This window comes from Mauremys reevesii, linkage group 22 (genome assembly GCF_016161935.1).
Source record: "Mauremys reevesii isolate NIE-2019 linkage group 22, ASM1616193v1, whole genome shotgun sequence".
Lineage (NCBI taxonomy): Eukaryota > Metazoa > Chordata > Testudines > Geoemydidae > Mauremys > Mauremys reevesii.
Window position 1 is genome coordinate 7,485,434 of NC_052644.1, and position 19,514 is coordinate 7,504,947.

The following is a 19,514-nucleotide window of genomic DNA, read 5'->3' on the forward strand; positions in this document are numbered from 1 at the left end:
GCTAGCCCTGTCCTCTGTAGGGTCTTCTGGGGCAGACGGGAAAGACCAGAATGGACTAGCCTAACGAGCCTTCACAGCCTCTGGCTGCACGAAGGCCTTGGCCCCACCATTCTCCCTGCAGCCTACCTTTGAGGGTCCCCAGTGAGGAAGGGATGGTGGAGGATTCTGGTAGCGGAAGGACAGACATGAGTTACTGAGCCCCTCCTGTTGGGGCTCCCCCTGTCAGTGAGCCCTGGACACCCCCAGATGCTCTCACACTGTGCACAAGGGACTTGGGCAGCAGGCAGTTGCGTTGCAGCCACTGATGTGCAAGCCCTTCCCCTGGGGACTGGAGCGGAGCCGCTAGCCACTGGGGGGTGATGGTGCAGAGTAGGTGGGGCTGGTCCACAGGGTTCTCTCCGCAGCTGAAGCATAGGGACGCTGCTGGGGGAGCAGGGGCCACTGGACATGCTGTGAGTCATTTGGGGCACTGCTGTCTGTTTCTTAGCCCTCTCCTGAGCCAGCATGCAGGGATCCTGGCGGCAGGGAGGGGGAGGTTTTCTGATGCCTTCGTGTGGCCCCGCAGCCCACTTGCCATGGTCTCCTGGCTCTGAGGAGCTGCTAATTGAGAGTGTCTCGGAGCTGGACTGGGGGAAGAGCTGGTAACAACCGTCACAACATGCTTGTTCCTCCTTCATGCCAAGCCCTGCTTCTTGGTGCTGGCTGTGCTAGCTGGAGGCAGAGACCAGGGGCTGAGTCTGCCCAGTGCTACTTAGGGGAAGGGCAGGGACCTTGGCGCGCTGTGGTTCTTTGGCACCCCGTGTCACATCTCTGCCCTCTGTGAATGGCTTGCGTTGTCTCTGTCCTCTATAGGAGACACTCCTCCTCCTCCTCTTCCTCATCCCCCTCCTCCTCGTCCTCTTCGAGCTCCCGCTCCAGCTCCCGCTCCCACCGAGCCGGTGGGCACCACCACCGGTCCAGCCGGTACCGCCGCTCCCACAGCCGACGGTATTCCCGCTCCCGCAGCAGGAGCCGGCGCTACTCCGGAGGGGGCTCACGGGATGGCCGCCGGCGCTCCAGATCACACTCGGCCGATCGGGGCCGCCGGTACAGCTCCCGTCGCAGGTCCAGGTACGTCCCACCCGGAGCTGTGCAGTGAGCCGAGTGGGGGATTGCAGGAATTTCCAAGCATGGCTTGTTCAATGGGGTCCCGCGCTGCTGCAGCCTGCAGGAAGGCGCCTCTGGCAGAGGTAGGAACAGGCTGGGTGGGGGTGATATGGCAGCTTTACACCCTGGGTTCCTCCTCCCTTCTCTGTACCTCGAGGAACCGCTGCAGCCCTGGCTGGAGGCCACTGACCCTCTGGATGCGGCTATGGTAGACAGCGTCACTTCCCGCAGTTATCCGCAGCTGTGGGATTGGCAACCCTAATGCCATGCTACTGCTCCACTTCCAGGGCATGTGTGGGGGAGGGTAGCCTGCATTCCTTGGCTATGTCCTTTGCACTTTAGGAGCCATTCCCGGTCCGGGGAGCGCTATCGCCGGAGCGGCCGAGCGGGGAGACACTGGAGTAGCAGTCGGAGCAGCAGGAGTCACAGCGATTCACGAAGCCGCAGCAGATCAGCTTCTCCAGCAAGAGAGAAACTGCTGAGGCCTGCAGCTTCCCCAGCCATCGGGGAGAAACTGAAAAAGTGAGTGAGTGGAGCCCACCCTGTTCTAGCTCTTCCCCTGGCCTCCCTTCTGCATGCTGTGTTTGGCCTTGAGCCCTGCAGCAGAAGGGGCTTCTCCTGCCCCTGCCCTGGGGAGCGCTGGCACCCGGCAGTGTGGGTACGGGAAGGAGACAATGCCGAGCTCTGTGTGAGCTGCCTGGTCTGCCCGTGTCTGAGGGGGGAGGTTAGTGCTGGGCCTCTCACTCTCCCAGACAAGGACATGGCGTCCCATCTGCTCCACAGTGCTTCTGATCACAGCTCTTTTCCCCCTCTAGGGCTGACACTGCTGGTGGTAAAGAGACAGGAGCTGCCAAAGTCAGTAAGAATTTAACCTCACCTGTTTAATTCACATCACTGCAGAACAAACTAAGGGACCCCGTAGTTCACGGGAGTGAGGAGGTGCAGGGACTTGTCTGAATGAAGGGCTCCTTGACTGCGTTTGAAACTCAAGTTCCCTATCCCTGGGCTGCAAATCCTGAGCCCTCTCCTCAAGGTGCAGGCCTGCCAAGCCCAGTAACTCCTTAGAACTGAGAATGGATGGCAGCCGTCATAGGCAAGTGCCAACAACCCTGCCTCCGGGCGAGGGGGTTAACAGAGCAGTCTGTTAACAGGCTTTCGGGTCACTGTCCCTTTCGCTGAATTCCTGGGAACAGAAGACACCTTCCCTTCTCCTGGCTCCACAAAGACCCTGGTCCGCTGGGTAGTAGCCAGTCCATAGTGTGGGGGGCGGGGCTGGCCTGTAAGGGGGCTAACCCTGATCCCCTACCTTCAGTGACCCCTGTAAGCGGATGAACCTGTGTCCTCTATTGCACTGACTAAGCTAGAATGCAAGGGTGCCAAGGTTTGGGATTATTGCTGTCCCTGAAAACCAGCCTGGTGCCTCAGTCCCCCTGGCGGCTTCACACCCACCCCTCCCTTGCCAGCTGCGCTCTCCAGACCCTGCTGGTCTGGGGCTTGGGCTGCTCTGCAGCGAGTGCCTTGTGACTGTGCTCCCGCTGCCTGCCTGGGTGCAGGTGCACAAAGCAGTAAACAAAGTGCTGCCAATGGAGCTTTGGGAGACTCATTGAGGGGAGAAGGTGCTTTGAGCTGCCAAGGGGGCTGGGGCCAGGACACACCTCCCCTTCCCAGTTGTTCGGTTCCTGGAACAAACCTCCTGGTGCTTTCGGACTCCGGGCCATTCTGCGTCCTGCTGCCCGTTCCTGGGCGGTAGGTTGGAGCGGCTTGACCCAGGGTTAGGCATGGCCCTCCCAGCCTGCATGGCCCTGACTCCAGATGGAGCCCCTAGGAAGGAGTTCCAGACATGGAGGGAGAGGTGCTGGATTGGAAGCAGGGGGCCCTGCTGTACTCTGCAAGGCCATTTCATGGCCAAGTCAGCCCGCAATGCAGAGAGGCTCTGTGTTCTGTTGACCCTTGTGTCCTTGAGATCCCGAAGAGGAAGGGGAAGCAGGCTCACTGCATTCCTACCTGGGATCCAGGTGCGCACCGGTTCTCCAGGAATGGGCAGCAGGGTGTTGGCTTCCCTCCATGTGTCTGGGAAGGGGTGGCACCCAATGAACTCCTGATGGTCTAGATCCCAAGGCCGGGCCTCTAGGGAAGCAAGGTGCCTGTGTGGGGGTGCGCAGTGGGATCCTCTGCAGAGCAAGGGAGGGCGTGCCCTTGGGGTTACCCTGGCATCCCTCTGCCTGCTGCTCTGCAGGTCATCTCCAAGCCATCACCACCATGGGGAGCCTTTGTGTGACGCTTAGGGCTCAGGCTGTCTGTCAGAAAGGAGCGAGCGAGGGGTGTATATAGGCTAGGCACCTTCTTGGTATGATTTGAATGTGGGGAGCTGGTTCTAGTCCCAAGGCAATTGTCAAACATGTTTTCTTGTCTGCTTAATACGCTGGGCTAATCGATCAAATTTGCTAAAGCACTGGGGAAATGTCAATCAATATGACTGACAGCCAACAGCAGCAATCCACACGCTCAGTCTTGGTGGACTAACTTCTCGCATTCGGAGAGTAAGTCTTGGGGACGAGCTTCTGCACTTCCGCCAGTGGGCTAATGGAGGTGAAGCCCTGGCCAGCCTGGCCCTCCGTGAATGGAGCTGGGCTAGGGAGGCCAGGGCTCCCCAGCACTGCAGGTGTTAGACTCATTCTTCCTTGGCTAGAATCCCTGCGAGAGATCAGTGCTGTCCCCAGAGACGTGGAGCTGCTGCACGGGTTCTCTCTGATCCTACCTGTGCTAACTCTTGGTGCCAATGGTCAGGAGAGCGCTAGGCTGAGCATAGCAGTAACGTAGCAGGAGTCTAGTATCCAGCTGCCCCACTGTGGGTTGATCTGGCTTGCCACGGGAGCGCTTCCAGGGCCCTGCCCTGAAGGACTGCAGTGGTCCCATGCCACTGGCAGATTGGGGGTGGGGGGAAGATTCAAAGCCTGGGTGCACTGTTGTGGCAGTGGCATCCTGAGTGCCGGAGGGCTAACCTGTCTGTAACCTGTAACTTAAGGCACGTTAAAGTTGCCCAGGTCACATGCTGGGCAGACTGAATTTCCAGGTGGGGTTGGAGGGTGTTAAATCAGGGGAGTGCTCCAGGGCTTGGTTTCCTTCGCTCCAGGGAGCCCAAACTGTGGCACCAAGGCTGCTAGCTGGCCATGAGCTCCAGGGTTTCCCTTGAAAGCTGCACACTCTGGCAAGCCCCTGGAGTATTGCTGGTCTCCTCCCGGCTGCATGAACAGACGTGGCTGGCTGGGCTGAGTTCCTCCAGTCCCCAAGCCCTTCCTGTGGCTGTTAGAGGAGCAGCAGCCTCTGCCCAGCTCCCATCTATGCTAGAACCAACTGGAGGGTGGCCCCTCCTTTGGGTGCCCCTGGGTGCCTATGAGTGGGTCCCTGCTGGCCTAAGTTGAGTTGCATATTCTCACCAGTGAAGCCTCTTGTTTCTGGCTGCCTGTCCACAGGGCCGCTCCCCAGAGCTGAGAGGCCCAGCTTGGCACGCAGCCTGAGAGTGCTCCCAGAAAAAGGCAGGAAAGTACATTGTCCTCACCCACCTTGGAGTGATGTAAATGCAGTGTCCAGTCAGGCCAGGGACCCGGGCACCATTGCAGGCAGCGCCAAGGAGAGCCCTCTTCAGTGCACCGCTGCAGCCAGGAGAACAAACCAGGGGCTAGGGTGCAAAGGATGGGATAGAGATTAACGGGTGCAGACTGTGTGCAGTGCTGGTCACCCCATCTCACACAGGACACCCTAGAACAGGAGGTTCAGAGGAGAGGGGAGACTTGATCAGTCTACAAGTACCTGTGTGGGGAACAAATATTTAATAACTGGCTCTTCCATCTAGCGGCGAAAGGCCTAATATGGTCCGATGGCTGGACATTGAAGCTAAACAAATTCAGATGGGAACTGTGAGAGTCATTATCCATTGGAACAACTTACTAGCAGTCATGGTGGATTCTCCATCACTGGCAACTTTTAAATCAAGATTGGATGGGTTTCCAAAAGCTCTGCCCTAGGAATTATTTTTGGGCCGTTCCCTGGCCTGGGTTATACGCACTGGTCCCTTCTGGCCTTGGAATCTACAAATCTGTAACAATGGTCAAAACTCTTGGCTGGAGGGAGGGAAAAGATTTGGCTTTATTCCCTTAGGGTATGTCTACACTGCAGTTGGAAGTGGGATTGCAGCATGTGTAGATAGGCCTGAGGTAGATTTGATCTAGCTACCTTGGTCCCTAGGAGCAGCTGGCCTATGCCTCCACCCCTTCCGCTGTGACTTCAATGCCATTCTTACTCAAGCTAGCTTGGATCAAGTTCAGTCAAAGCTAGCTCGAGGATGTCTACAATCTCACCTCCTGGCTGTAGGGTAGACATTCCTCTAGAGGAGGGGAATAAGAAGCGACAGGAGAAAGTCTGTGAATTACTGACTGGTCGAGAAGGGAGATTGGGAGCATTTCCCTGCCTCACAGCACTAGAAGGGAACATTCCATGAAATTAGAAGGTGAAAATTCCAAACTGATGAAGACATCCACAGACTGACTCTCATATTTTATTCAGAAGGAACTCATTGACACAGGATATTGCTGTGGTCAAAAACTTGGCAAGATGCAATGAGGGACTGTCCGTTTCTGTGGCTGACAAGAATATCCCGAGTTACTCTAGTCAACGCAACACAGAACATTGGAAGTGGGGGGAGAATCTCCTTCTTCAGGGTCTAACCCAGTCTCTAGGTGTCAAGGATCAGGATGAGACCTGCCAGGGCAGGTTGCTCCTCCGTCTGTCTGGTGCAGGGTTTCCTGTCTCTTCCTCTGAGGCATCTGGTGTAGGAGATGCCCTCCTCGGCAAGAGTGCCTCCGGATCTGATCCTGTCTGGCAGTGCCGATGTCCCTGCGCCTCCCCTTAACACGTCTCTGTTTAACTTCCCTTGTAGCCAAAGCTGACTCCGCAGGAGAAGCTGAAGTTGCGAATGCAGAAGGCTCTCAACAGGCAGTGTAAGCAGGACTGGTTTCATCATGCAGTTCACTTGCCGCTCCGGCCTGGCCTTGTCGCAGCTGCTTAAAATCTCTCTCTCTGTCTCTCTCAGTTAAAGCTGACAAAAAGGCAGCACAAGAGAAGATGATGCAACAGGAACATGAAAGGCAGGTACGTGACCCAGCTGCACTTTGACATGGGTCAGTCTCTGCCTCTAACCACTGGGCTGCGCCACTACTCCCATTTCACACCCCTGGGTGGAGTGTCTGGCCATTTGGAATGGCCTCTCCCTGCAGACCCCTCTGCCTGGTTAAGAGCGCTCATGGATGTGTTACCCGAGAGCAGAGGTAGCATCCATAGCGGTGGTCCAGGGGCACAATAGGCAGGGGTGGGGAGTGAAGTCAGGGGAGCATTGCTGTGCTGAGGGGAGTGTGTGTGTTTTGGGGTTCACACTGAGCTTGGGAGGCTGTGCCTCAGCTGAGCTTTGAAGGGCTCTGCCCACAGAATGAATGTGTAGCAGCTGCCTCTTGGGGGCACCTCGCTGCCTGTGCATGCAATGTGGCGGTTGGCTGATCCGTGCCTCTCTCTTTCAGGAGCGAGAAGACGAGCTACGAGCCATGGCCCGGAAGATCCGAATGAAGTAAACTCTCTTGCTTCCCCTGTTGTGCTCTGGGCGTGTTCTCTGCAGGTTGAGCGCTAAGCCCTCTTGTTTCTCTGCAGGGAGAGAGAGCGGCGAGAGAAGGAGCGGGAAGAATGGGAAAGGCAGTACAGCAGGCAGAGCCGCTCCCCATCCCCACGATACAGTGAGTACCCACTGCTTGGCACCGCCCTGGCAAATGACACCTGTGCTGTCAGAGTGGGAGCAGGCACAGACTGGGGGGCAGGGAGTGTGATGGGTTCGGTCACAGAGACCCCCTTGGGACTGTCACCTCGTGCTGAAATTATCTCTGAGCCCGTTATCCCTGCCAGCTCAGGACTCCAGAACCCTGCCTTGTTGAGCCAGACATGCTAGCCTGCTGCAACACAGACCCAGCGTCTGGACCACACCCCCAAAGCTGCACGCTTTAAGTGAAAACCACTCTGCAGGTTACTTGTCTCCAGCACCCAGACACCCAGCTCCCAGTGGGATCCGTTTTACTCTGTATAAAGCTTATACAGGGTAAACCCATAAATTGTCTGCCCTTTATATCACTGCTAGAGATGCACAGCTGTTTGCTCCCCCAAGCATTAATCACTTACTCTGGGTATATTAATAAACAGAAGTGATTTTATTAAGTATAAAAAGTAGGATTCAAGTGGTTTCAAGTAATAACAGACAGAACAAAGTAAGTCACCAAGCAAAATAAAGCAAAAATATGCAAGTCTAAGCCCAATACATTAAGAAACTTGACTACAGGTAAATCTCACCCTCAGAGATGTTCCAATAAGCTTCTTTCACAGACTAGACTCCTTCCTAGTCTGGGCCTAATCCTTTCCCCTGGTGCAGTCCTTGTTAGTTCCAGCTCCGGTGATAACTAGGGGTTTTCTCATGACTGGCCTCTTTGTTCTGCTCCACCCCCTTTCATAGCTTTGGCACAAGGCGGGAATCTTTTGTCTCTCTGGGTCCCCACCCCTCCTTCTAAATGGAAAAGTACCAGATTTAAGATGGATTTTAGTATCAGGTGACATGTTCACATGTCCTGTGAGACCCCAGCCTCCATTCTTCCAGGGCTGGCCCACACGCACACAGGAAGGTTTGCAGGTAAACAGAGCCATTTACAGGTCATTGATTCTGAAGCACCCTTAATGGCTTCCACTTAATTCCACTTAATATGTTTACATCAGTGATAAAAGTTTATGGCTTATTCTTCTAACTCCAGACATAGAAATAATACATGCAAACAAATAGGATGAAGACACCCAGTAGATTATAAGCTTTGTACCGATACCTTACGAGAGACCTTTTGCATAAAGCATATTTCAGTTGCATAATATTTACATTCATAAACATGTGTTCATAAAGCATATGGAGTCCGGCATCACAGGGAGCAGCTGCTGTTTGGGAGCTGGCTGTCTGCAGAACTGGGGAGAGAGCTGCTCCTTTCTCCAGCATTCACTGTGATGGTGCTGCAGTGGCCGTGGGCCAGGCTGGGAGGTGACTCCATGCTGCATGTGTCCAGCAGATGTCACACTTCATCCTCAGCATGTGCACTGGACACTGGCTGGGTTCCCAGAGATTAGGGCCTAAATCTTCAGAAGTGGCCAGTGATTTTTTGAGGCCAGTGGGAGACCCCTCCCCCCTACTCCGAGTACGCTCGAGGTCAGTCTCCTGCAGTCCTCAGAGCAGCTTCTTCAGGGGTCCAGGTGTGTGTGTGTGGTGTGTGGTGTTTTGGGAGAAAAGTGCCATTTGGGTAACTTCCATCCTCACTAATGGCTCGTGCCCCTGGAGAGCCAGCACCCCGGTGGGAGCTGGCTGTACCCAGGGCTTCCCTTTTCGCCAGGGGTTAAGAACATAAGAACGGCCAGACCGGGTCAGACCAAAGGTCCATCTATCGCAGTATCCTGTCTTCCGACAGTGGCCGATGCCAGGTGCCCCAGAGGGCAGAGCTAAATCAAGATTAATAAAAATAAAAAATACTGATTGTATGTGAAAGTTTAAAAGTGTAATTAGCTTGTTCTGTTTCCATCTGACTAGTAGGACTGCAAGAGTCAGGTTACCCTCCCCTGCTTGCAGGGTCAGGCCTGTACCATTCAGTACGTCCTTTCCCCAGAGCAGTTGGCTGATCTCCTTATCAGCCAGCTGCTTCCCGGTTAGTCTCCAACTGCTGAACTGGATGGCTCATGCTTGACTCTGCCGTTTGCTAACTGTTAAGAGAATTTCAGAGCTTACATAGCATTTTTTCTGCTAAGATGTGTCACTCTTAAAATGCTCATCATTGCTGAGACACACAAGTCCAGGGTGTCGTTAATATCGGTTCTGAAGTCACGTGGGAGCTTCTGGGAATCCCACCCTGAGATGCCTAAATATAGGCTGAAGGGTCTCGCCTTAGGCTTCTACTTCTGAAAATATTGGCCTGTGTATTTAAAAAAAAAAAAGTCTTTGAGATGTGTTGCTCATGTCAATTCCAATTAGGTGCGTGCCTGGCAGCTGGAAGATTTTTCCCTGGCGGTATCCATTGGGTTGGCCTGGGCGCCCCCTGGGGTTGCACCTTTATGGCGCTCAATATAGGGCCCTGCCGACCTGCCATCCCCTAAGTTCCTACTTACTGCCAGTGACGGTTAGCCAGAACCTCTTTGCTTTGGCAAGTGCCACCACTCTTGCAGTGTCTTTTTGTAAATTGTGACTATAGTTATCCTACTTGTTGTGGGAAGTTAGATCGTTAGGTAGTTTCTTTGCTAAGTTTCATTTTGGGAGTACCCCTCACCCCCAATGCTCTCCCGGCATCGGGGCATGCCTCAGTCCCTGGGTTTTAAAGCCTGCGAGGACTGTGGCAAGTCTATGCCCAGGAGCAACCCGCACACTTTGTGTCTGAAGTGTTTGCGGGAGTGCCATCAGAAGGAGCGCTGCAAGATTTGCAGGGGGGTTTGCCCCAGAACCCTTAAAGACTAGGACCAGTGTCTCAAGATCCTCCTTATGGAGGCTGCGCTCCACCCTCAATCGGACCCCGGCTTGGCAGAGCCGACCCTAAGCACCTCCTCATCGGTGCGGAGTGTGCTGGTGCCGAGGAAGGACTGTGAGAGACCCTCTGCACCACCCTGGCTCTGTCCACAAGGCCTCGACACAGGGAGGCACCGATCTCAGTCTCCGGTGCCCCAAAAGAAGGGAGGCCGGAGAGGAGATGCTCTCTTCTAGCTATGCTCAAGAAGCAGTTGGCTGTGAGACCCGCGTCAGGCCACGCCACCTCGCCAACCAGGGTCACGCCGACTCCTGCCCCCGCGGGGATCCAGTCAAGTCCGAACCCTCATCGCTCACCGGCCAGCCACAGCTGAGAGCTGCAGCTCCCCTCAATGCCAGGGGAGGCAAGGGACCTGCTGGAGCTTACAGCGCCGTCCTCCCCTCCAAGGAGAGACAAATCACCAGGGCCAGTTCGACCCTCAGTGCCGTCGAGGGACAAGCCATCACCATCCTGCATTGCTCTGCCACTTATTAAAACTATCAGTGAGGCCACTAAGACCTTGTGGCAGACCCCGGCCTCTCTGCCTCTCATGGCAAAAAGGAATGAGCAAAGATACTTTGTTCCCTCAAAGAGAGATGAGCACCTTTATATGCACCCTCCACCAGATTCCCTGGTAGGGGACGCGGCTAACCAGCATGAGCGCCAGGGCTATCAGAGGCCCTCACGAAAAAACCGGAAGGTGAAGAAATTAGACCTGTTTGGCAGGAAGGTCTATTCGACGTGGGGGTTGCAGCGCCGCATTTCAAATCAACAGGCTAGTGGATATAGCTACAACACCTGCAGAGTGATGGCCAAATTTGAGGAGCTGCTGCCATAGGACTTCAGTGCAGAGTTTTCTGCACTGGTTGAAGAGGGCAAGCTCATCACCCGAGCCACCCGCACCATGCAACGGGGGTAGCCAGGATGAGGAACTCCTGGCTGCAAGTCTTTGGTGTCCCCTACGCGGTCCAGCAGACTATCCAGGACCTCCCCTTTGAAGGCTCGGCCTGTTTTTCAGAAAAGACAGACGCAAGGCTCCATAGCCTGAAGGACTCGAGGGCCACACTCCAGTCCTTTGGCCTGCATACCCCCACTACACAGCGGAAACATTTCAGGCCACAACCTCCATCATGGTTCTACCAGCCACAGAACAGACAGGATGGCTCTTGGTGGAGGAATAGGAATGGCAGGAAGAGGCACCACCCTTCCCCTCACCAGGGCTATGGCCAGTCGAAGCCGTCTTCAGGCCAGAAGACGACCTTTTGAAGGCACACTCAAGGACGGCGCACCAGCACGGACACTGGATCCACCCCACCTTACCTTCTTGAACAGATTGTCCCCTTTCTACCCTGCATGGACCCATATTACGTCGGACCGCTGGGGGCTCCACATGATAGGAAGGGGACACTCCCTCCAATTCTTGGCACTTCCACCTCCCTTCCCTGTCCCTCTTCAGGGACCCTTCTCACAAGCAACTCCTCATACAGGAGGTGCATTTGCCTTATTGCTGGTGGCAGTGGAAGAGGTTCCTCAGGAGCTGATGGGCAAGGGCTTCTATTCCTGGTATTAATACCAAAAGCCAAAGGCGGCCAAGTTTCACATGGTCTCCATTTTCCCTTCATTGGATCCAGGGGACTGGTATGCCACCCTCAACTTGAAGGATGCGTACTTTCACATTGTAATCACCGTCCCACAGGTTTGTGGTGAACCACAATTACTACAGTTCACAGTCCTCCAGTTCGGCCTCTCAGCAGCGCCTTGAGTGTTTACCAAGTGCATGGCAGTTGTGGCCACGTTCCTGCACAGGCGACAGGGTGTTTCCATACCTCAACGACTGTCTGATCAAGGGCTGCTCCAGAGAGCAAGTGGAGGCACAAGTCGGGTTCATAACAGCAGCTTTTGACAAACTGGGCCTTCTCCTGAATGTGCAAAAGTCAACTCTGTCCCCGGTCCAGCAGATAGAGTTCATAGGGGCGGTATTGGACTCCATGAAGGCCAGGGCATACCTCCCGGAATCGCAGTTCCAGGCCCTGGGCAACGTTATTTGAAATCTCAGGCAGTTCCCTACCACAACTGCAAGGAATTGCCTGAAGCTTCTGGGACGTGGCTGCTTGTACCTATGTAGTACAGCACGCCAGGTTCAGACTCCGGCCGCTCCAGTCGTGGCTGGCCTTGGTATATTGGCCAGTTAGGGACAATCTGGACAAGGTCGTCACCCTGCTTCATCTGGCCTTTGACTCCTTCCTGTGGTGGTTCGACCCACAGGTGGTATGTGTGGGAGTTCCCTTCACCAGACCTCTGCCATCTCTCTCGTTGGTGACAGATGCATCAGTCTTGGGGTGGAGTGCACATCTGGGAGACCTCAAGATACAAGGTCTCAGGCAGAGCTCACTCTCCACATCAACTTAAGAGAGCTGAGAGCGCTCTGCCTAGCATGCCAGACATTCCAAGTTTATCTGGAAGGGAAATGTGTATCGGTTATGACACCACAGCCATGTTTTATATAAACAATCGGGGGTGCACGCTCCTCTCCCCTTTGCCAGGAAGCTGTGGGACTTCTGCGTAGCTCATTCGATACAGCTGGAAGCATTGTACCTCCCCGGAGTACAGAACGAGTCGGTGGACTATCTCAGCAGGTTGTTCCACGGCCACAAGTGATCCTTGCGCCTGGATGTTCTGAACTCCATCTTTCAACAGTGGGGGTTTCCCCAGATAGACCGGTTCGCCACGTGATGCAACAAGAAATGTCATCGGTTTTGCTCCTTCCTGAACCACAGCCCAGGCTCCATCGCAGACACGTTCCCCCTTTCCTGGGAGGGCCACCTCTTGTACGTGTTCCCTCCCATCCCTCTCGTTCACAAGATGCTCCTCAAAGTTCAGAGGGATGAGGCCCCAGTCATATTGATAGTTCTAGCCTGGTCCTGTCAACACTGATATATATCTCTCCTGGAAATGTCCGTGGAAGCCCCAGTCACCTTGCCGCTCTTCCCAGATTTGATAACTCAGGATCCAGGCTATCTCAAGCACCCAAACCTTGAATCGTTGCACCTCATGATGTGGAAGCTCCATACCTGAATCCAATGGACCTGGTCAGACAAGTCCTCCTTGGCAGTAGGAAACCTTCCATGAGGGCTACCTACCTGGCCAAGTGGAAGAAATTTTCAGTCTGGTCGGCGCAACCCTCTCTGTCTCCAACGCTCGTGTCCATTCCCCTCATACTGGACTATCTGCTCCACCTCAAACAGGGGTTGTCCATGTCATCAGTAAAGGTTCACTTGGCTGCCATTTCTGCCTTCCATCCAGGTGCAGAGGGACAGTTGGTCTTTGCCAACCCCATGGTCAGTCGGTTCCTGAAAGGTCTTGACAGGCTATATCTGCATCTCTGACAGCTGGTCCCAGCCTGGGACCTCAATCTGGTCCTTTCCAGACTAATGGGGCCACCTTATGAATCGCTGGCAACATGTTCTCTGCTGTACCTCTCATACGAGGTGGCGTTTCAGGTAGCAATAACATCAGCCAGGAGGGTGGCCTTAACATCAGAGCCTCCTTATACTGTGTTCTATAAGGACAAGGTTCAGCTCAAGCCGCATCCGGGTTTCCTTCCCAAGGTTGTCTCCCAGTTTCACGTCAACAAGGACATCTTTGTCCCAGTTTTTGATACTAAGCCGCACTCAAGCATCAGGAAGCAGAAACTTCACTCACTGGAGTTTTGCCAGACATTTGCATTTTACGTTGAGCGAATGAAACCATTCCAGAAGTCCATTCAACTGTTTGTCGCCATAGTGGACAGAATGAATGGGCTTCCAGTGTTCTCTCAGAGGATCTTGTCACGGATCACGTCCATGCATACGGGAGTGCCATGGCCTGGCAAAGGTACCTGCCCCTCTGCTTACAGCACACGCCACAGGCCTCATCAGCAGTGTTCCTGGCACATGTTCCAACCCAGGAAGTATGCAGAGCAGCGATGTGGTCACACTTTCACCTTGCATTTACAGTTACCTAGGAGGCCCGAGACAATGCAGCCTTTGGTAGAGCGGCGCTTCAGTCGGTGAACCTTTGAACTCCGACCCCGCCTCCAAAACTTAGGCTTGGGATTCACCTAATTGGAATTGACATGAGCAATCACTCCAAGAAGAAAAAACGGTTACTAAGCTTCTCGTAACCATTGTTTTTTGAGATGTTGCTCATGTTCATTCCAATACGCACCCTCCTACCCCTCTGTCGGAGTAGCCGGCAAGAAGAAACTGAGGGGGTGGCGGGTCAGCATGGCCCTCTATTGAGGGCCATGAAGTCGCGACCCCAGGGGGTGCCCAGGCCGACCCAACGGATACTGCTGGGGAAAAATTTTCTGGCGGCCGTGCCCGCAGCGCACACACCTAATTGGAATCAACATGAGCAACCCATCTCGAAAAACACTAAGAAGTGTTCAATGAAACTGCCGCCATAGCCTGCAGTGCTGTGGACACTTACCTGCCTGTTCACTTTGCAGGGTCAGGTCTGTACTGTTCAGTACGTCTTTTCCCCAGAGCAGTGGGCTGAATCCCCTGCATTTCTCACTTAGTTCACTATAAATCAGCACAAGTTTTGAGAGACGCCTCCCCCAGCCTAAAGCTGCTGGAAAGGGCTGTCCCACTCTCCAGAGCAGGCAGGTTATCCTTCTCCTGCCCACCGAGCTATTGTGCCCTCAGGGCAGCTGTATCTCCTAAGCCCGTGCCCGCCAGGGCAGAGGCTTCATCTCCAAGTTGTAACCCTTGCTCTTTGCTTTGCAGGTCGGGAATATGGTTCCTCCAGGAGGTAGGTTCAGTCTCCCCTCGCCTGGGATGGGGTAACCAGCCGCCTGCAGCTCCCAGCCCTGCCCATGGGGGAGCTGTGAGGGCAGCCAGTCCTGAGCCTTGTGGCAGGTGGGCACAGGGAACACACGACACTCAGGACCTCGTCCCTACATCCTCATAGACCTGGCGTGCCCTGCTGGCCCCTGGCACTCCACGGGCCCCTCCAGTCGCTGCCTCACGCTGCTGGCCCTGCTCACACCCTTGGCTGTTCACCTGCATGCAGAGGCAGGGGGTGGGCAGGGCTGGCTGTACTGAGGGCAGGCTCGGGTGCACTCGGCCAGCGGTGTCCATGACAGCTTGGCTGCCGTGTGCAGAGCAGTCGTGCCTGGGCGGGAGAAGTGAGAGGAGCTGAGCCCAGGAGGGAGCCATCACTGTGGTGCTGCTTGATTGAGGCAGGCAGTGGTTTCAGAGTGGCCCAGTCCCTGTGTCACCTTTGACTCCCTCCCGCTGAACCCAAACACAGTGAGGCCTCTGTCAGGCTTTTTCATGGACCAGAGAGATTGATGTAGCTCTAGTGCCCCCTATGGGGAAGGGGGGGAGTGCTACGTGGCTGCTAGTGAGCAGCTGGGGGCCCTCCTTGCCCCAGGGCTGCCCCGGCTGCACATTCCCCGCCTTGCTTTAACCAGCCTGTCTTCTCCCTTTGCAGGCGTTCCCGCTCCCGGTCCAGAAGCCCTCACTACCGCCATTAGAGCGTGGGTCCCAGCGCAGCACTGGGCTCTGCCCCCTTGTGGTGCGATCGGCTCAGCAGGCCCCGCCAGCCCTGCTGTGTAGCAAAGCTGTACATTGCTGTTCTGTTTTTAAGATGCCAGTATCGGATAATAATAAAAAATCCACCTTAGCCCTTGCAGGAGCCTTAAACTGGGCATCTGGGACGAGGCCTCAACTTAGTCTCCCTTTTGTCTCTGCAAGGACCTGCACCCAGGGTAACTGCAGAGCTTTCCTGTGACATGGGGTGGGGAAGGGGTGGAGCTGAGCAGTTGGACTTTGGGAGGAGGGGAGTGGGTCTGCAGTGTAAGGGAATGGGGGCTAGGGGGCAGTATCTGTAAGCTGTGCCCTTCCCCCTGGAATAGCTGTGGCCTGCCCCTGCAGACAGCAGGGAAGTGGGAGGAATAAGGCTTGGAGGCTTAGGCTGAGGCTTTTCTAAGGAAATGTCAGCTCCCTCCACCCCTGGGCCCTCTCTGCTAGCTGGGCTAGTGGGTGCTCTTAGGGGATGCAGGTCCGGAGTGCTGAGAGGGGAGGCTCCTTCTGGGGTGTTAGAGGGCTTATTCCTTCACCCTCTCACTTCCCTGGTCCTTCTCGCGTGCAACAATACCTGAAGTCCGAAGGTGCAAACAATTCGATGTTTATTAGGGTGAACTTCCAGCAAGCTTAAATTGAAGTTCCTTTTTCCTTATTTTCATATCCCAACTTAGTTCCTGTTTGCCCCTAATTTATATAGTAATAGTCTCAGCCAGACCTTAACCAATCATTTTACTGAAATTTACCTAACCAATCCTAACATTGTAACATGATTAACTAACCCGGGGTGGCCAACCTGAGCCTGAGAAGGAGCCACAGTTTACCAATGTACATTGCCAAAGCGCCCCAGTAATACATCAGCAGCCCTGCATCCAGTCCTCAGCCCCTGCCAGCAGCCCCCACCAATCAGCACCTACTCCCCCCCACCCCCTGCAATCAGCTGTTTCACGTGCACAGGAGGCTATGGAGGGGAGCGGGGAGGAGCCGAGGGCATGGCAGGGGCCTTGGGGGAAGGGGTGGAGTAGGGGGCAGAGCTGGGGGTTTTGCAATGAGCACCCCCCCAGCACATTGGAAAGTCAGCATCTATAGCTCCAGCCCTGGAATCAGTGCCTAGGTAAGGAGCCACATCATAACCTCTGAAGAGCTGCATGCAGCTCCGGAGCCTGAGGTTGGCCACGCCTGAGCTAACCAATTATATCCCACCACCTTAATGAGTTTACACCCAGCAAAATTAATTCTACAGCCGACCGAAACCGTGCAAATCAACAATAGCAAAGTGGGAACTATAATGACAAAAAATGCAGAAGTGAGGATTTCACAACTACATCTATAAAGACATGAGGGTTTCCCAACTATGTCTATTGATAAGTGAGTTCTTACCAAACAGAAAACTATCAAACAAAATTTCTTTTTACATCTCCTAGGCTCTTCCCTTTCTCTGGAGGTGATAGATCGGCTCACCGTTCTAACAGCCCCCGATTGCCTTATTTCAATATGACTGGTTTGAAATGTGTGCGGATGTGACCGTTCGCTTCCCAGCTTATGGCTGCTCCCACTGCTTAGCCAAAGGCCTTCGCTTAAGAACAGGGCCTCAGACTGTCACAGTGAGAGAAGGCCCTTACGCAGGCAGACTGTGACTTTGAATCTTTCTTTTATACCTCTATAACTAGCTACATGATAAACATACACCTACATTCGTAAAGTACAGGCCTTGCAGACAGGCCTGAATATCTATATCCTAACATGGGGCTGTGAGCTCTCCATGCACTAGCCTGGGCCTTTTCTCTGGAAGGTTCTGTTCCAGTTGGGTATGGACCTGTGGCTATGAAACCTGTACATGGCAGGTGCAAGTAGGGTTTAAACTGATGGAAGTGTTAAACCAGAGCAACTTATGCGTGCGTACGGATCAGAATCCAAACCAAGTGCCTGATCTGGTACCTGCAGCGTGCTATTACCTAGCTCTTTAAATGCCACTACACCACTGCGAGGAGGCTGGGTAACAAAACAAGAATTGCAATTCATAGAACTGGGGGACTGGATGGGACTTTGAGCGGTCATCTAGGCCAGTCCCCTAAGTATTATCTAGACCAACCCTGACAGGTTCTAACCTGTTCTTAAACGCCTCCAATGACAGAGATTCCACAATCTGCTTTGGTCATTTATTCCAGTGCTTAACTGTCCTGACAGGAAGTTTTCCCTAATGTCCAACCTAAACTGCCCTTGCTTCAATTTAAAGCCATGGCTGCTTCTCCCCTCCTCAGAGGTTAACAAGAACAATTTGTCTCCCACCTCTTTGTAACAACCTTTTATATACTTGAAATCTGTTATGTCCCATCTTTCTTTCAAGACTAAACAAACCCAATTTTTTCAATCTTCCCACATAGGTCACGTTTTCTAGGCCGTGGCTCCGAACCTTTCCAGACGACTGTATCCCTTTCAGGTTCTGATTTGTCTTGTGTACCCCCAACTTTCACCTCATTTAAAAACTACTTGCTTACAAAATCAGACATAGAAATACAGAAGCGTCACCACACTATTACTGAAAAATGGCTTCCTTTCTCATTTTTACCATATAATTATGGAATATAAACGTACATTTCAGTGTGTAGTACATAGGGAGTATAAAGTCATCGGCTGTATGAAATTTTAGCGTGTGCTGACTTTGCTAGTGCTTTTTACGTAGCCTGTTCAACTAGGCAAATAGCTAGATGAGTTGCTTACCCCCTGGAAAACATCTGAGTACCCCAGGAGTACATGTAGCCCTGGTTGAGAACCACCGTTCTAGACCTTTGATCAGCTTGTTTCTCTTCTCTTCACTTTCTCCAGTTTGTCCACACCTTTCCTGAAATGTGCCCAGAACTGGATACTCCAGCTGAGGCCTGATCAGCAGAGTAGCAGAATAATTACTACTAGTGTGTTGCTTACAACACTCCTGCTAATTTGAGCTGGTTGGTATTAGTGAAACCTGCGGGAATGATTTGCATGCTTAGGATATTAAAGATCAATGGTTGTAACCTATTTAGTAGGAGGAATAAAATGGGCAAAAGGAGAGGGGCGCTTGATGTCAAAAGGGCATTACCTGTTTGAGACACTGATAACAAGAAAGTGATGGTGCATGTTTACGGATCAATGTCTCAACAGATAAAGCACGAGATGGGGTATTAGTTGGTGTCTGCAACAGCCCACCATACACTAGGGAACAGGCTGACTGGCTCCTTACACACCTATCTATAAAATGTAGGGGAAAAACGGATCCTGGGAGACTTCGAGTGACACATGCTGGAGGTCTCATGCTGCCTGTATTAAAACATCCTTGTGTTGGATTTTTTTTGGTGGGGGGGAGAGGGGGGGCTTGCTGCTTGGCCCCTCTTGCTATTTAACATTTTTATTAATGACCTGGAACAAAATAAAATCATCACTGAAAAAGTTTGCAGCTATCAAAATTGGGGGAGTGGTAAATGAAGAGGCCAGGTCACTGGTTCAGAGCAAGCTGGATTGCTTGATAAACTGGGTGCAAGGAAACAGCACGTGTTTTAATACAGCTACATGTAAATCTAGGAACAAAGAACGCAGGCCATCCCTACAGGATGGGGGACTAGCCTGGGAAGCAATAACGCTGAAAGTGTTTTTTGGGGATGGAGGGAATGCTGGGTAATCAGCTGAACTCCCAGACTGATGCTGTGGCTAAAAGAACTAATGTGACTCTGGGATGCATAAGTAGGGGACTCTCCAGCAGGAGTAGAGAGGTTCTTTTACTGCTGTATTTGGCACTGGTGCCAATGCTGCCAGAACCCTGCGTCCAGTTCGCATGTCTGCAACTCAAGAAGAATGTTGATAAATTGTGTAGGGTTCAGAGAAGAGCCACGAGAATGACTAAAGGATTAGGAAACCTGCCTTATAATGAGACTCAAGGAGCTGAATCTATTTAGCTTAACAAAGAGAAGGTTAAGGGGCAACTGGATCATAATTTGTAAGACCTCCGTGGGTTCTTAATTCAGACATTACCAGTCACACCATGCAGTTACTCAACTGTCAGTCAGACTTCAGGTGTCACAAATGAAATGAGGCCAGAGGGAAGGAGAAGAAATGTTACATTTGTGGTAGAAGCATGTGTAATGAACAGGAGGAGTTGGAAATGCTCCCGTGTGTGAGAAATTCTGACGTGGTGTAACTGAAACTGGATGGA

At 53.1% G+C, this 19,514-nt stretch overlaps 1 protein-coding gene across 5 annotated transcripts in view; it reads left to right on the plus strand.

The window, feature by feature from the left end:
- The window catches only part of LOC120388096 (CLK4 associating serine/arginine rich protein), a 44,122-nt gene extending 28,649 nt beyond the window's left edge, over window positions 1–15,473 (plus strand). For 3 of the 5 annotated variants that reach the window (XM_039509675.1, XM_039509676.1, XM_039509677.1), the window contains 9 exons: window positions 853–1,110; window positions 1,489–1,668; window positions 1,962–2,001; window positions 6,083–6,143; window positions 6,236–6,294; window positions 6,717–6,763; window positions 6,844–6,926; window positions 14,528–14,552; window positions 15,237–15,473. In XM_039509675.1, the coding sequence (XP_039365609.1) occupies window positions 853–1,110; window positions 1,489–1,668; window positions 1,962–2,001; window positions 6,083–6,143; window positions 6,236–6,294; window positions 6,717–6,763; window positions 6,844–6,926; window positions 14,528–14,552; window positions 15,237–15,279 (796 nt within the window). In that variant the 3' untranslated portion in view covers window positions 15,280–15,473. Of the gene's footprint in view, window positions 1–852; window positions 1,111–1,488; window positions 1,669–1,961; window positions 2,006–6,082; window positions 6,148–6,235; window positions 6,295–6,716; window positions 6,764–6,843; window positions 6,927–14,527; window positions 14,553–15,236 lie in introns of those variants that run through there. The other 2 variants (XR_005590491.1, XM_039509678.1) reach the window with 2 other exon arrangements.
- Window positions 15,474–19,514: the final 4,041 nt, after the last annotated feature.